We start from the raw sequence: 16576 nt of genomic DNA, 5'->3' as shown, positions 1-16576 counted from the left end.
TATTCTATTCTATTCTATTCTATTCTATTCTAAATCAGTGACCGGCATGTAAAGGAAAGATGAAGTTAAGCCAGCACCACTGAGTCAGATCAAAAATGATCACAAGCAAATTACCCCCCTGTTCCTGAATCTTATGGCCTGTTTTTACACTGACTGATATGCTGCTCAGTGTCCCTCGCTCCCTCCTTTTAAATCCAGTTTATCAGTTTTAATTATGATATGTCCCTCTGAGTCACAGCTGGACTGAATGGTGATTTTTCGCTTTTATGGGCCCATGTTTGTTCTTTTGTTTGTTTTTTGTAACGGTATAAGCAATGAAAGGTGGGGGATTGGCCAGTTGGTCATGATCGACTCTGGGCAGGACCAGTTACAGCCGAGGAGGTCGGAAGCACCCTCCCCCTTGCTTGAGCAACTGCTCTGAAAGCAATCTTATCACAGACAAATAGAAGAAAATGGTATTGAGGTATCCGTATTGAGGTTTAAAGGAACACGATTTGTCCCATACGTCAGCTAGAATGAAAAAAGGCACAAAGTTGGAGTTATTCTGTGTCTTTGCACAGCTGCCTCTTCTTCTCTCACTCTCTCCCCTCCCTCTCCTGTTGCTACTTCAATATTGAAACTGATCAATGATCAGCTGATCGGCTTTTCTGTCGCAAGTCCCGTCTCTCTTGTTTGTTTATCGCCCACTTTGCGCAAGACGGAGGAAAACAGCGGGTGTCCGCTGTACAACAGCAGCACGTTTAAGCTTGATAAGCTGTTGTTATTGTGAATTTATTCAATATTACTTTCTAGTATCAGGAGATGTCCTTACTGAATCATCAGAGCTGAACAGGTGATGGAGAAACAGATTTGCCTTTTAGGTGACATGAATGAGTTGAAGAGAAGTTATGAACTGTTTCTGAGAGACAAATAACACCAGGATCATTTTCTACATAGCTGACAGCTGTGCAGGGACGCGTCTATCAAAGTTTTGCCAGGGGGCCAGGTAGGGCATTAACAGGGAAAGGGGGGCACAAACAAAGAAATACTTTTCTTGCTTATTTTCATTTAAAATGTCTAGCTTTTGATAAATAATTATCTGAATCTTACAACCAAAGTGGTCATCTGATGTAAAATGTAATTATACATATATACCAACATCACAGTGTACATCACCATCACAACAGTGTTTCTTTTCACTCAAAGGCTTTATGGCTTTTCCTATAATACCTGGTGGGCCGGTCTCTAGTCAAAATGCCCGGGCCGATTTTTTGTCCCAGTCCAGCCCTGGTACACAGTGTAAGCTTTGTGCAAATGCCTGTGTTTGCATAAACGAAAGAGAGAGAGTTTGATTTGCATCAAAATCTAATAATAGTGGAACAGTGACAATAAATGATAAAATATAGAATAGTAAGTATAATATATATAAGTATATATACTTATAAGTATAAGTATAATATGATTCTAAATGCAGCCTAGTAGAATTTCATCTCAAATGAACATGCTCTTAAAGTCTGCAACACATGGTGGAGTTTACTCAGTTATTGTAAAGACGTCATATTTAATTATCATGATGACTAGCAGTGGCAATCATCCAAAGCTTATCTCAGCGTCTCTGCATTTCAATTCTTGTCCAAATTTGGTCAAAATAATACCTCTTTTTTATTTCATTTTTAAATATATTTTTGTTTAAATAAAGAAATTTTATGTTACTTTGTTTTATTTTATTTTACTCTATTTATTATTTTATTTCAGTTTGCCTCCTCCATATTTCATATGATTGGTCTCTTGTAGGAGAAAGGGCGGGTTTAGTAGTGCCATTGGTTGAGGCTTGGGATACTACCACTCTATTCGTTCAACCAGACGTCACTCATATACTGTTCGGTTCCCTTTTCCTGTGTTACCGCCCTTACCCTGAGTGAGGAGTCAAGCACAGAAGACATCGCGTTGGGAAGACTGGTGCTATTTGGACATTCCCTAGCTAGGTCCCATCAGCCTCAGGTAAGGAAATAGACGACTGTTTGAGGTTGGAAATCACTCATCATGAACAACCGTATAGCTTTGCCTGCTGTCATTTGTAGTATGTTCAATGTGGCTGCTAAACGGCTAGCAACTTGAGTGAACTGCAAAGGTTAGCGCGTTAGCTTCTACATTTCATCGGACTGTTTCCCAAGGTAGTGTCCGTCCGATACGTGCAGCTAAGTTAGCAGAGCAAGTGCCCCATGAACCGCTTGTTCTGGCTTGAACTGAAGTGTGGCGGATTTTGCTAGGCGGTGATAATTACAATCATTATGGCTGCTGTCAGCGTGGTAATCATAAACATGTCAAGAACGGGTTAGCTAACGCCGTTCCGTAGCCCGCTGTGTCTCCAGAAGATGAGACCAGCTAAGTTTTCACCAAAAGTAGCATATTTGATATTTATTATGTTAGTAGTGCTGTGTGGTATGTGGTCTAACTGCAGATTAACCCGGGGTCTTCTCTCTTCTGTATGTATGAGCATTGCTAATGCTATGCAGAATGTAGGTCCAATATAATGTGAGCTGCCCATCCCTGCCAGCCAGACAAATCATTAGAAACGGGGTATGAATAGTGCCTGTGTTTCTCTATTTGACCGAGACAAGAGTTGGGTTTTTTTTGTTTGTTTTTGTGTTTTTTAAAGGACATACCTTTGGTGGGATGGCTCACACCATTTTTAGAGGTTAAGAGAAGACTTTGTACTTCTTGTCATTAAAGTGCAAAGTCATTTTACCTGTATCGCAAGTATTCTGACACATTCTTTGCTCAAGATTTAGCGTGAGGGTTTATTGGTGTGTTCACAAAGGTAGTTTCACCAAGCAGGACTCAGTGGTGAATGAAGGGTGTGGCCCAAGACGTCAGCTTGGGTACTTGTGGTTTTTTCCCTTTAAGCCCCAGGGCAGGTGGCCTCCTTCCTGGATCTGAGAGTCATGCTTTGTAACTAAATAATAATGGTGTGGTGGTTGCTGAATTGATTTTTCTTTTTTTTTCCCGCACTGCCACCACTGCAGTATTGCAGATAAACTGGCTTCTCAGATAGGTTTTGTTTACCCCGCATACCTTTCACTGAAGGGTGAAACCTGGCTCTGAGCCACGGTAATGAATGGTGGCTTTAGTTTTTACAAAGAAGTGATGAGTTTTCTTGAGCCTGTATTCATACTCTAGCCCCCGTGAGCTGAAGGCTAGGCCACTCCTTGAATCCGTTCTCATTATATAATAATGTGGTGTGTCTGGAGTGTGCGGGCAGGTCAGAGGGAATACACAAATCATGTATGGTTGTTAGAGTACCACCCCACTTCCTGTCTCACCCTTGTCAGCTTTGTAAAGGAGCTGTTAGGAAACGTTGTGTGAGTGGATGACTCAAGGTAAAGTTTGTTTTGTTTTTATGACTTAGCTTTTTAGCTATTAAATAAAAATGAAACTATTACCCTGGCAGTATCATATTTCAAACACTTTTTCTCCTTCTCCTGACTCCTATATCAATGACTGTTTTTACTTTAATAAGCATAGTAATGAACATATTTCAGTATCAGCATGATCAAACCTCTGTTGCTCTCTCTGTCTCTTTCCATCTGTTTTCTATCAATTTCAAACACTTTCAGGCACCTGGAGAGACTGAACACACACACACACACACACACACACACACACACACACACACACACACACACACACACACACACACAAAGTGAGTAACAGCAGGGTGGAGAGAGGAACAGCAGAGCGTAAAACTGGCTGAGAGTAGGTGGGAGGTGGAAGTACAGAGTTGTTTCCCATGAGTAGCATAGCTGGGTCATTCTAACTATAGTCTTTTTGTGCAGCAGTTAGGGTGGTGTTCTGTAATAATGCAATACCAGTCAGTGCTTCCTGTTCATCTTTAGGCTGCAAATTACTATTTGTGCAGCTTCTGCCTGCTGAGATCAAACCCCTTGTGGCAAGAATTACGCTTGACTGAGATGAACTTAATGTGTTTTCTTGTAGCTCCCATCAGGTTATAGCATTTACTCTAGGCATATCTGGGGTGGTGTCTAATATCGTACCACAGCAGGTACGCAATTAGATATCAGACGCTGTCACTTTTGGAAAGAGGATAGTGCCCCACATTTGGCCTGAAACTGAGATAATGCTAAAGGTAGAACCAGATATTTTACATTGCACTCTCTCCATTTGTCTTACTTAATATCCTGAAGAATTGGGTCGCTATTGTTGCTGTAAAATTGGAGCACAGTGTAGTTCCCATGAAACTTTGGTTGAAGTGATACAGATTCTCAAGAATAAAACTTTAGTTTAACTTTGCAGATGTCTCCTGCAGGGGGGGAGACCTCCAGGTGAATTTACATTGTTATATTTATATGGGTCTGTGTGTAGCCTGAGTGGACAGGCGAGTGTAGCATGCAGGCAGGTTTGCAGTGTTGTTGGCCTTGAGCCATCTGTTGTTCTCTTGAAGGATTAGCAGACGAGGAGGTGAAGGAGAAAGGAATCAGTCAGATTGGACTAATGGATCCTTCCAGTGTCTCCAGCTCGGCCTGAGCTAACCTATTGTTATCATTATCTCTGTCTCCGTGCTCCATTTCTTTTCTGTCTGTCTTTTTTCTAATGTGTTCAATAATCTGTCAGTGAAGTGGAAAGTGAGAGAAAGCTGGATAAATAGTGTTAGGATTCCAGAACAAGTAAAAGGAAAGACATCTGCAAAGCCATAAAATCAGGTTATACTCCCAGCCACAGAAATGCCTGTTTCCCCCACACTCAGTGTTGATCATAAAAAATGCACAATAACCCTCCTCCTCCTCCAGAACGAGCTAAAGCTTGTGATGACGTCACGAGAAACGTATCCTAGTGCCATTCCATGATCGCAGGCCAGGCGACTGTTGTGGTATTTGGAGCATGCAGTGTGATTTTCATATGATTTGGATGCATGGGATTTTTTTTTCTGTCCCTTGACATAAAATTTAAAAGGTAAAACTACTGCTGCAGTTTAGCGCGCTAACTGTGTTCAACAACAGTGCTGTTTTCCTCTCATGTAGTTTCTTGGATTTTCTTCAGTAGATGTTTAATTTGTAAAAATGAACTTTATAAACTTGCATGACGACTTCACCATCTTACCTGAGGAGCAACATTAACTTAGCTTCACCACCTTACTGTTAGCAGTGATAGGATTGATTAGCATAGGATTGAACAAGATAACAGTGTAGTGTAGATGATTATACTTGTAAACTTAGATTTTCCAGTCATCAGTGAAGACATTTGAGCCTCATCTGCTGGAACTCGCACTTGTGAATGCCCCTGCGATGACCGTTGCAGTCATTTCAGAAATAAATGTGTGTAGCTGTAGCGCAGTAATGGAGGAGATGAGGGGAAAAATTAGCCGAGGACAGAGCCTGGATTGTTGAGACAATGAACTGAATGGTGTGAGAGACACCGGCCTTGTTGGACTTCTCGGGAATTCCCTTGACTGGAGAAATTAGCCAGACAGCAACGGGGAGCACATTGGATTGACTAAATCTTCGTCAATAGTGTGACGAGGAGATGAAAGATTTTAAAATATTTCAATGAAGATTCTTTAATTTTCTCAAACAAAACAAAATCTGTTGTGTTAAACAAATGAAATGAATATTTCTGGCAGACTTGACTTTTGGCTAAATTGCTATAAAACAATAGAAGTGGCAGTGTCTGTAAATGATTTGGCTCCAAGTGTTAGTTTGATCCTTAAAACGTACAAAAGCAGCAACATTTGAATCAAAATGTTTCTTACTAATTTTTGTTCTGGCAACTGAATAATTTATTTGAATGTGCACGCACGTGTTCTTCTTTCTGTAATGCACACACTAGGGAAAACAGAGGTTGAAAAACATCCTGTGTTACATTTGAAATTGTTACTTTGAAGAAGGGGGACCCGGTCTGAGACCACTCACAGTCAGCTGTCTTCAGGGTGACTTTGGTGCGTCAAGATGGCAATAAAACAGCAATAAGATGGAGACAGTCTGTTATCAGTCTGCAGTTGAATGCCAGGTAGCTGGTAATTACATGAATTCTGTTAGTGATAATATGGTTATTAACTGTGATTGCCAAAAACTTCAAATTTGCTGCTGTCTGCAAAACAGAAATTTGCATTCGGTGCTTACACTCAGAGTCCAGCCAGAATTTCGTGGATCCAAAGAATTCAGAAATTCCTCCACAAGCAGTGACATTGTTACTGCAGAGTGGCAATTTAATTGTAAAATGACACAGGCACTGTTTATTTAGGAAAAGAATCAGAGTGCAAACAGCTAGCAACCAGAGAGTCGAGTCTTTGATTGGAAAGAGACGCATCAGAGACGAGTCGTGTCACTGGCACAGATTGACTCAGATTGGTTGCATGAGCAATTATTTGCGAACCTTCACCAGCCTGATAGTGATTACAGTCTGAGTCAGACTGCGATTGTCTGAAGGCAGGTTGCCTCCCACTGGACGACATGTACAGTTGATTGTGTTGTGCATTCAACATCAGGGTGACTATTGGTCAGTACAACTGCAAACAACTTTCTGGTTACCAGGAGTTTGCTGTAATATTTTTGGAAAGTGACAGTCATAAATTCTTATTACAAACTTTAGAATCCGGTCAGAATTTAATAATGGATGTGGCACTAATCTATAGGTAACAACTGCAATGAGGTTCCTTGGTTTATTTGCTTGTACACTACTGGAGCAGCCATGAACGAATGTCTATTCTGAATATACACTTACATGCACAGTTGTTTTTCTTGCAAAAGAGGGGCACAACTGTTTTTCTTTTCACTGTGACAAAAATCAGTTGTTTTGAAAGAATACAAGTTTAAGTGTGTTTCCAAAAGAGTACACCAATTATTTGGAGAAGTAGCATCTGTGGAGTCCTGCAGGGAGTTTGGAAAATATAGAGGTCGCTCTGTGTTCGGACTGTGGCGTGGGAGAGGGAACTGCCTCTTGATCTTATTTGAAGGGACACACACTCAGTCACTAACTCCTTCGCTTATCTGAGCTTTATTTAAACTTAACTGCAATGTTATGGTCAGCCTTTCAGTCCCAAAAGACAAAGAGACACATGCATTTCCTCATTTTTATTTAGAAAAAGCTTCCTTTGTTTCTTCTTCTGTCTTGATAGTGTTTTATAAACTTTCTCAAAATTTCCATTTGCAAAGAGCTGTAGTTGATCCTTATGGGATTGGTCAGATTTTTTGTCCAAGCCTGAGAAAGTTCTTTGTTCCAGCTCTGTGTGTTGGGTGTGTGTTCACCCATCATTACATCATCCCAAGGCCTTATTATCCAGCCCAGCTGTGATCAAGTGTTGGTTCACAGCAATAAGATAAACAATCTTTATCTCAGTTAACGACATGCAATTAAAATTGTCTTTTTGTGAGTCAGCTTAATAAAATGAAATGTATGCACCATCCAGCGCTCATCACTAATCTATTTGTGTGTGTGTGTGTGCTTGTTTTCAGGTAGTGTCTTCCTGGTTTGGAGCAGTAATCCTGAGAAGAGCAGTGTGGCTGCGGTCTGGTGTTCGGTGTTGCTTAGCAAGCTATAGCTGGTACCATGGCGTTGTCCTACAAGAAGGATCTGGATAAATACAAGGATCTCGATGAAGATGAAATCCTCAACAAACTGTCGGCAGAGGAGCTCAAACAGCTGGAGACGGCCCTCGAGGAGATGGACCCTGAGGTCAGGGCTCGGTGCAGTTTGGAGGAGCTCCAGGGCTCCTCAGTGGGAGGAACTTCATTTAGAGAAGGGATTTATTGAAAGAGATTTATTGGCTTATGTCAAAAAAAAAAACAAAAAAACACTCTATGCACACACAAGTGGGTCATTAGATTTGTTAAATGGCTAATCGTTTTTTCCAACTTTACGTCTCTTGTTGTGGTTGTAGTGCCAAATGGTCCAAAGTAGACCTGGTTGTGACAGGTTAATGGTTGGGAAATTTCCCCCCTGAAATGCATTTAACCTCACTAATTCACATGTAATGGTGGTTTTTTCTCGTGTACTCTGACAGTCACCTCCCACTCCAAAGTCTCTATGGTTTGGAAAATAATTTAAAGCTGCAGCGGCTCAGGCTGCCAAGTCTTTGTGAGAAGAGCTGTACAGCGTAATGAAATCCCTTCCAAGCCCCTGGACGTTTTCTTTAATTTCCATCCAGTGAGGCAAATCGGCCTACATGGTGACCACACGGGGCCCACAGGAAACAGTCAGCAGCAATGGGAAAATAATCATTTCTGGGTCTCATGTCGGTAAAGAGATGAAATCTCATTTGGTGTGGATGCAAAACGAAGCACTGAATTTTGTTTTGTTGCTGTGTGTATAGATTAACACACGGCCTTGTTTGCTCTCTGCCAAGTTTTTTTTTTTTGTTTTTTTAATTCACCCACAACAAAATATTCACAAGCTGCATTTCCTGAGCATCAAGTTTAACTGGTTTTGAAGTATTCTTTTACATCCTTTTTGAGCAACTTGTATTTCATGTTTTAATTTCTCATGTGACTGTCAAACTCCTGCTTCTGGCAACTAACACAGAGGCCGGAAGATGCAGAGGATACACTAGCAGAAATGTTTTTTGTTCTTTTTTCTAACAAATGGTGCCAAATATTGTTTAGCTTGGATTGTGCAACTTTTTCAATGTGTGGAAAAGGCTTTTAAAGCCTGCTTAAATGGATTTGATGAAAGTCCGGTCAAGGAGTTGTGCTGCGGCTTCATTACGGTGCATAAGTGCACTGAGGTCTTAAGCTCTAATGTGGCTCCTTGTCTTGTTCCCAGAATGCTCTTCTCCCAGCGGGTTTACGTCAAAAAGACCAGACGGCTAAGACAGCTACCGGACCGTTCGACAGAGAACGTCTGCTCAAATACCTGGAGAAGGAAGCCATGGAGTATAAGGACAGAGACGATGTAGTGCCTTTCACTGGAGAGAAAAAAGGTGGGTTGCTTTTTTATTTTATTTTTTCTCGACAGCGTGACCAACTAATCACCAATAACACCGGCAACAAGGTGCTATTATATGTTAGTGCTGTATTACTCATGGGATGGAGATTCAGGGTGCACCTGCAGACCTAGCAGTAATTACTCTTCTGCTGTGTTTGCAGATATTATTAAGACATGCTTGCACTTACATGTAAGCATGTCTGCTCAAAATAGAGCAGTGTTGGGAGGGTGTGCTAATACCAAAGAAGGAAGGAAGAATTTTACATTTTGAAACTATGTTTTAATTGTTTGTTTTAATAGATATGTTTCGTTTTTTTTCTTGGTTTATATGCAAGCTTGAAACATATTTTTGAACCATGTTGGCCTGAAATATACTATATAAAGTATAGTATATAGTATACACTATGCTTGAACTCACAGCATAGTAGTATGATTGTCTGCTACAGCGTATGGGTTTACTGTCAAACTGATAAATCCTAATCTTTCCATGTGAAACTTGTTCTGATGGGTTTTGTGACATACTTGTGACACTCTTATCCACCTCTTAGAGGAAACAAAAGGTGAAATTCTTTATGTGGCAAAAAGCCAGAAATGCAGACGAGTGAGTAGAGTAGAAACCTCAGTGGGAAAAGTAGGAAAATCTTTATGAGATGAAGCAGTTCCTTTTGTCGGGATCTCCACAGATATGAATCTGAAAGCTACTCCCTCACCAGAGAGGAAATATGGACTGACGTCTTCCCCTGACCTAACCATGGCCTGTTGGAAATTAGCGTGCGTGTGCGTGTGTGTGTGTGTTTGCAGTGACAACATGGAAAACTCACATCACTGTGGTTTTGTGGAATGCAGCTGATTCTCTTTTCATTGTTAGACTCACCCCCTGCTGATAACTAATGTGGTCATGAGTGTTTATGTCTCTAGTTTCAAACTTCACATAATTTCTGAGGAAAACACCCAGTGTGAGTCCATGGTAACCATTTTTAACCCTCTCGCAGCTGAATTTGTTGTAGTTGTTTTTGTCACTTCTCCATAATCCATCTTTTCTGTTGTTTATTCCTCTGTCTACGACGTGTTATCTGTAGATAACGAGCTGACGATTTATGATCGATGAAGCTACTTTTAGCTGCTCTCTTATTAACAGTGTAGAGCTCCGCACATTTTATTTTGCAGATTTTTACACCGGATGCCCTTCCTGACGCAACTCCAAAGTTATTTGTGTCACCTCCTGGGAGTGAAGTATGGACCATTCAGTTGTTAGGCGAAAGTGTAAAGCGCTACACTGTGGAGCGGCGAAGATGTGTGATCGATAGAAGCCTGATAAGCATTTTGTTTGCTTAGGTTACAGTGGAGGGCGTTACTGTTGCACCAAGGAAAATACAAACACACAGCAGATGTGTTCCACATGCTTACAGTGCTCAGTTTTTCTCATGAATTGCTTTCAGAGTTGAAGCATATGGCTTTAAGCGTCCATGTAACAAAGCTATACTGATGCGATACTGCAAGTCAGCTAAGCCTATTACTACAAATTCACTGCTCATGATAATAGTTCAGTTAGTTTAATTATTCTGGTTGAACACACACTAGTACAATGTGTAACCTGGGTTAGCCTTACGCACCCAAATAACAAGAGCGAATTGAATAGCTGAAAAACAGATGGACAGACGTCCAAAGATTTCCTACATTTATTAGTAGGTGTACATCATGTTTTGTACTGTTTTTGCTCATGTTCTGTGATTACCTCTCCATGTTGGTTACTGTTACCTGGTTATGTGGTGAGCAAAGCCACATGTAGATCAGAATCATTTGGAAGAGATAACAAAAGCCTGCGGTTTGCTGTAAATGCCAGCGATGGTGGAAAAACGGGTTTGCAGCTTCAGTTGACCTAACCTTACCTGCTGTATCTGTGATGTTAACTTTGAGTTATGCTCGTAAATAAAGGTTTCATTTGTAAATGGTGATAGTGATAAACTGCTCATTTGTAGATGCTGAGATTTTCTAATGCAAAAACAGATTAGTGCAGGAAGATGGTGCCTGCTGCTTTAAGTTACAATTGAAAGCTGATTGGAGAAACATGCCTCCCTTTGACAGCTATTAGATAAGTTACTGATAGAATCTAGTATTTCATGGGAGAAGCTTTTTGAATGGCAATCGATTTGAGCCAAAGATTTTATTTCCTCTTTTTCTTTTTTTCTTTTTTTTTGAGGCACATGTACATTACTTTCTCCATCTTTTATGTACAGTCCATGTAAACGCCTCTTGAGTCTTTTAAATCCAGTTTATTTTCTCGATTTATTCTGATTCTGCTGTTATAGAAGGTTTAAATTATTATACTATTTGTATTCCTTTCTTTGCTCAGCTGTATATACTCCTCTGGGATAACAGTGATAAAAGCCATCTGGATCGTCGTTCTATGGCCCTGGTTTTTCCTTGTTTCTGGCGAGTTGAATTTCGCTCCAGAGGGACTGGCACAGGATGCTGCCTGATGACTGTATTTAATGTTTGTTGGCTTTCAGGAAGTGCCAGTGCACCCCACCAGGGACCGGTTTGAGCAGTTTGAGCAATTTGAGCAGCTTGACTGATTTAGGAGGGGGAGGGGGGAAATGAAGGGCTGTTCTCGGGGTGTTTTTGTTTAAGAAGACGGGCAAATGGAGAGGCAACAAATGGCACCCACTGGATGGTCTCTCTGCCCAGTGCAAGTGTTTGGTTGCCCTAGCAGTGCAGTTTAGATTAGACTCAAGTCATTGTTCCATGACTTCCTTTGTGCTTTCCGTTTCTTCCCTCTGATGAGTTACCATGGCAATACTGTAACTGTCAGACACTCAATGCTGGTCCAAGTTGAGCGAGTCTTGTGCACACTTAACCTCTTGTAAGAAATGTAACCAGTTTAAAAAAAGTAATTCAGAATTTAAAATCCTTTAGTGACAGTCAGTGTCAGTGTAACTAGTTGCTCTTAAACAAAGCTTAATATGCTGCAAGGAATTGTGTAGAAATGGCCTTAAATGAGACTGTGATACATCATCCATGGTCCCAAAACCTGATGTTAAAGTAAAAAGTAAATAGGTCTAAGGGGGCTTATTAACAGTTATGTGTTTTTAAATAGAAAAGTATCTGTTTCTACTAGACTCCTTTGAAATTTGACTGAAGTGTTCTCTTTGTTTGCCCACAGGTAAAGTGTTTGTTCCTAAGCAAAAGCCAATAGAAACACGTAAGGAGGAGGTCACGACCCTTGATCCAGAATTGGAGGAAGCGCTCTCCAGTGCCACGGATACGGAGCTGTGTGATCTCGCAGGTAAGAATGAGAAAATGCCTCAGAGAGTCTTTGTGGAAAGGCTTCAAAAACACAAGTGTTTAAGTGGGTGTGATTGAAGAGAAGGCTTTACACATACACACACAGTATTGTAGTGGTGGGAACTTTCTCTGGGCCCAGTCTGTGCTGGGACAATAAAACACAAGCTCTTTTCACTCCTTTACTGTGTCTTGATGGGGGGAATAAAAAGGCTCATTGAGCAAAATCACACCAGTGGCCTGCTATGCCATTTAGAATTGGTTACTTTTGTCCACACTGGAGAACATACATGCATACATGTATCCATGTATGTTCTGGTCTGTGGTCTTCGCCTCAGTCACTGAAAATACCGTCTGCTTTTGTTCGCAGCGATCCTGGGTGTTCACACACTGGTTACCAGTAGTCAGACATATGATGGAACAGGAAGTAAAGAGGGTTACAACAGTGAGTATTAAAAGTAATTTATCCCAGTTAACTCAACTATTCGGAAGAGGAAAATCTGCTGACCTACACCTGCGTTTGTGTCTCAGATGTGGTAAAAGGGGAGAAAATGAACCCAGTGTTCGATGAGCCTCCCAATCCCACTAACGTAGAAGACACTCTGCAGAGGGTAAAAAGCAATGACAGCACCTTAACAGAGGTCAACCTCAACAATATTAAGGTATGTAGAAACGCAAGCTTTCACCATGAGCGTGTATGTATATGCTGGTCAGACCAATGGCAGTGTCTTTGTCGCCTTTTTCAGAACATTCCGATTCCCACGCTGAAGGACTTCGCCAAAGCCATGGAGAAGAACACGCACGTCAAGAAGTTCAGCCTGGCAGCCACGCGGAGTAACGACCCAGTCGCTGTGGTGAGTGGTTGATATACTTCTCGTGGCTTTTGCTGACACCTGAGAACTCCACACTCACATCTTTGCCTTCTTCCTCCCAGGCGTTCAGCGACATGCTGCGGGAAAACAAAACATTGCGAAGTTTGAATTTGGAGTCCAACTTCATCACCGGGGCAGGAGTGCAGGCTTTGGTTGATGCATTGCGAGACAATGACACGCTCACAGAGATCAAAATAGACAACCAGGTACAGTAACAATTAGCTCAGAATTTCCAGTAATGGAAAAGGAGGAAGGGGAAATTTCACACCTGTAATTTTGGTTTAGCTGAACAAGCTGTTGTTTTTTCTCTAATTAACTGTATCTATTTGTGCGTACTGTAGAGACAACAGCTGGGTACTACCGTAGAAATGGAGATCGCTAAAATGTTGGAAGAGAACAAGAGCATAGTGAAATTTGGCTACCACTTCACCCAGCAAGGGCCCCGATCCAGAGCTGCTGCAGCTATCACCAAGAACAACGACCTGGGTATGAACGCAGCACGCACAGACTCAGCGCTCTGAGATTTGTTTAAACTCGCAAAAGTCGGGCGAGCCGTTTCCGCTCCCCCCCGCCTTCCTCTAGTCATCTGTTTTATGGGAGTGTGATGACATAGTTGAAACATCTGTTCAATATCTCACTCCGCAGTGACGACCTCTGCTCTCTCTTTTAGCTCCTCCTCCAGACAGAGTCGTGGTAGCACAGGTGTGATGCATGGGTGTGGCTCCCACGTGTGTCAGTGCATCAGTGATAACGGAGATTAGTTTCACAGTATTTGAATGGAGCGTTCACCATATTAACTGTGTGAACATTGACACTGCGTGATATGCAGCTTTGAGAGTGACGACATCTCACTTCTTGTTTTCTGCACATGCTGACACACACTGTATAAATAGGTGTACATTTTAACCACACAGCTCATGATGACTCACTCAGCGTCTTCATGATGAACTAACAAGCCTGCGTAGGGTTAAGATTGTGTAGCATGTTTACAGTTGTTTTTATTCGTGTGTTCTTTAACTCTTTCGGCTCTCGTTTTATTGTGCTTTTCCTCTCCAGTTCGCAGGAGGCGAGTGGAAGGGGATGTGTAGGGACGGCGTGACACCTGTCTCCCAGCCAATCCTGTTTTTCATCTCATTGTGTGGAATAATTTCAGCCAATGCCCTGGTCTTTCTCATCTCACTGTGTGGAAACTTTAGTCTTGTGCCAAACTGCGGGGCAAGGCAAGCTAAACCTGAACATACATCTGAGAAGAAGGGAAATAACTGGAATTGCCCTCTCCCGTACACATGTTCATACTTATGTTTATTATTATGTTGTTATTGAAGGTGTAAATCTTAGTTTTTAGTCATTCATTTCAGCTGCTCCCCCTTTTTTTTGAGCCTTTACATTATCTTTCCCCACTTTTTACTTGCTTTGTTTCCCTTTTTTTTTACAATTCTACAATTATGTGAGCTACCAACATTACCAAGTACCAACAACAACATCAATAACAGCTCTATAAAGACGGTAACTAACGGTAACCTTTGTGTCCTGATAGCTTGCTATTGAGGCTGAAGCTTCTTGTGGAATTCCTGTATTGATTAAGCACTCATTAGAGCGGTGCAGAGAGCTCTGAAGTTTAGTGATGACTTTAGCTTCAGGAAGTGATGTCATTCAAGGCTTGCCTAATCTGCTAGAGACACAGTGGTTATTGCTTGGAGATAAATACCAGACTGCTGACCAGAATGCCTGACTATACAGCTGAATGTTAGCATTGTAAAAACAAGCAGTGTTGTGCAGTGCGCTTGGCAACAGTTTACATGAGCAGGTGTTGTTTATTAGAGCTGCCTTGTAAAGCCAGAAGTACTGCTGAGCTGGAGTGGCTAACAAGGCGTGCAAAAAGTGCACCAGGTCTCTTAGCCAGTGCTGGTACTGTACTGTCAGCCCAACTCACAGACTGTATATCAAAGATGGATATAGCCACTGCAATTATTACCTATTGTTTTATGCAGTCTCATATTTTTTGAAACCTGACAACTGGCTAGTCACAAGAAGGGTCCACCTTAAGTTGTATCCTTATTTTATAATCATTTTTGATGCAAATTTACTAAATAAAAATTGTGTTTTATTAAATAGGATGTTAACATAGCCATTGAGGCCACAAACTTCAGCTCCCGTAGGCAGTAAGGTCATTTTCCTCATAGGCTTCTATTTAATCAGATGTTTTTGAAAACAGAGGGGTCGCCCCCTGCTGGTCATTAAAAAGGATGCACGTTTAGGGTTCTTTCTTCACTGTGGCCATCTACATGTACAGTCTATGGTTTGATTTGAAACACCCTACAGTAGCTGTTGGCTCGCCCCTCGTGTAAAATGTATACTTTATCAGTGCGATATTGCTTTACTGTTTTATTCTATGATCTTGTTTTGATACGGTTCAGTTTCTGTTGCTAGTTTTTGTGATCACTTTATTTTCTTGACAGGAAGTTATAACTGTTTTGATATTTTGGAGTAAGGAAAGCTGCGGTTGTGCTGTAAATGGACCGTGATATTATTGCCAGTCATGGCTATTAAGGCCTTGACCTGCTCCTACAGATGTCTGCTTAACATACTTGGTTTCACTGATGCTTAACCATGCCAAAGACTAACACATGCAGTGCTTAAAGTGTCGATAGTAGACATAATGGTTACTGGCTCAGGTTTGGCTTTGTGACAGAGAGATTTACATCATGCCGTACAATGTTTTTACTTTCTTTTTTTTTTTTTATGTGTGATGTTCACAGCGGCATCTTCTTCGAGCAGTCCAATGAGGTGCGCGGAAGGTTTAGCAAAAGGTTTGCACAAAACTTTCTACTTTGACTTCTCAGGTTGCGACTGCTCGTGAAATGTTTCTTTGAACTACATCTCACTTTTAACTTTCCACTCAAACTTCCACGCTCTCAGCAGTAAGATGTCACTTATGAAATATTAGATGACACCACGCTGTGCGCGCATCAAGTAGACTTTCTTTAGCTCGAGATGGGTATAACAGGACTAATTCAGGAGTTACTTGAAACTTGTATATACTGTTTATGTGTAATAGGAACAATATCCTGGCATGAAGTCATCACCTGTGAACATCATGTTTCTGTTGACCAAAAATGTTTTCATCAGCCTCACATTCCTCACAAGAGTTGTACTGTTTTTATATCCATGCACTTTTTCCATGAGCATATCTGCTTCTTTTTTCATTACTGTTTTTTTTTTTCTCTTTCTGGTGGACACTCTGCTAAAGGAGAAAACTGCTTCCTTGCTTGAGCTTGTTAATAATACTCTGATTCATAAAAGCTATATTAATTATAAGAAATGCCATCTCAAATTCAAAGTGTGCACGTACACATAATGTTATATGTGCACCACGTGAACCTACAAAAGTCACTGCTGAGATTTTTTTTGTACCTTAAATCAAAACCCAGGTGTTAATGCAAGGATTCTGTATTATAAGAAAACCACAAGACTGGTAAAACGCACTGCTGAATATAAAACAACTT

At 41.1% G+C, this 16576-nt stretch overlaps 1 protein-coding gene across 1 annotated transcript; it reads left to right on the top strand.

Moving 5' to 3' along the window:
- Nucleotides 1-1872: 1872 nt before the first annotated feature.
- tmod2 (tropomodulin 2) lies at nt 1873-16576 on the top strand. Its single transcript, XM_063472856.1, has 10 exons — nt 1873-1980; nt 7449-7668; nt 8755-8911; nt 12080-12202; nt 12569-12643; nt 12730-12860; nt 12945-13052; nt 13133-13276; nt 13412-13556; nt 14127-16576. The coding sequence occupies exons 2-10, from the start codon at nt 7543-7545 to the stop codon at nt 14156-14158; spliced, it is 1041 nt and encodes a 346-aa protein (XP_063328926.1). The 5' UTR covers nt 1873-1980; nt 7449-7542; the 3' UTR covers nt 14159-16576.

Source organism: Pelmatolapia mariae, linkage group LG1 (assembly GCF_036321145.2).
Source record: "Pelmatolapia mariae isolate MD_Pm_ZW linkage group LG1, Pm_UMD_F_2, whole genome shotgun sequence".
Classification (NCBI taxonomy): Eukaryota; Metazoa; Chordata; class Actinopteri; order Cichliformes; family Cichlidae; genus Pelmatolapia; species Pelmatolapia mariae.
Note: the sequence above shows the minus strand (reverse complement) of the source record. Positions and strands in the feature narration are given on the sequence as shown.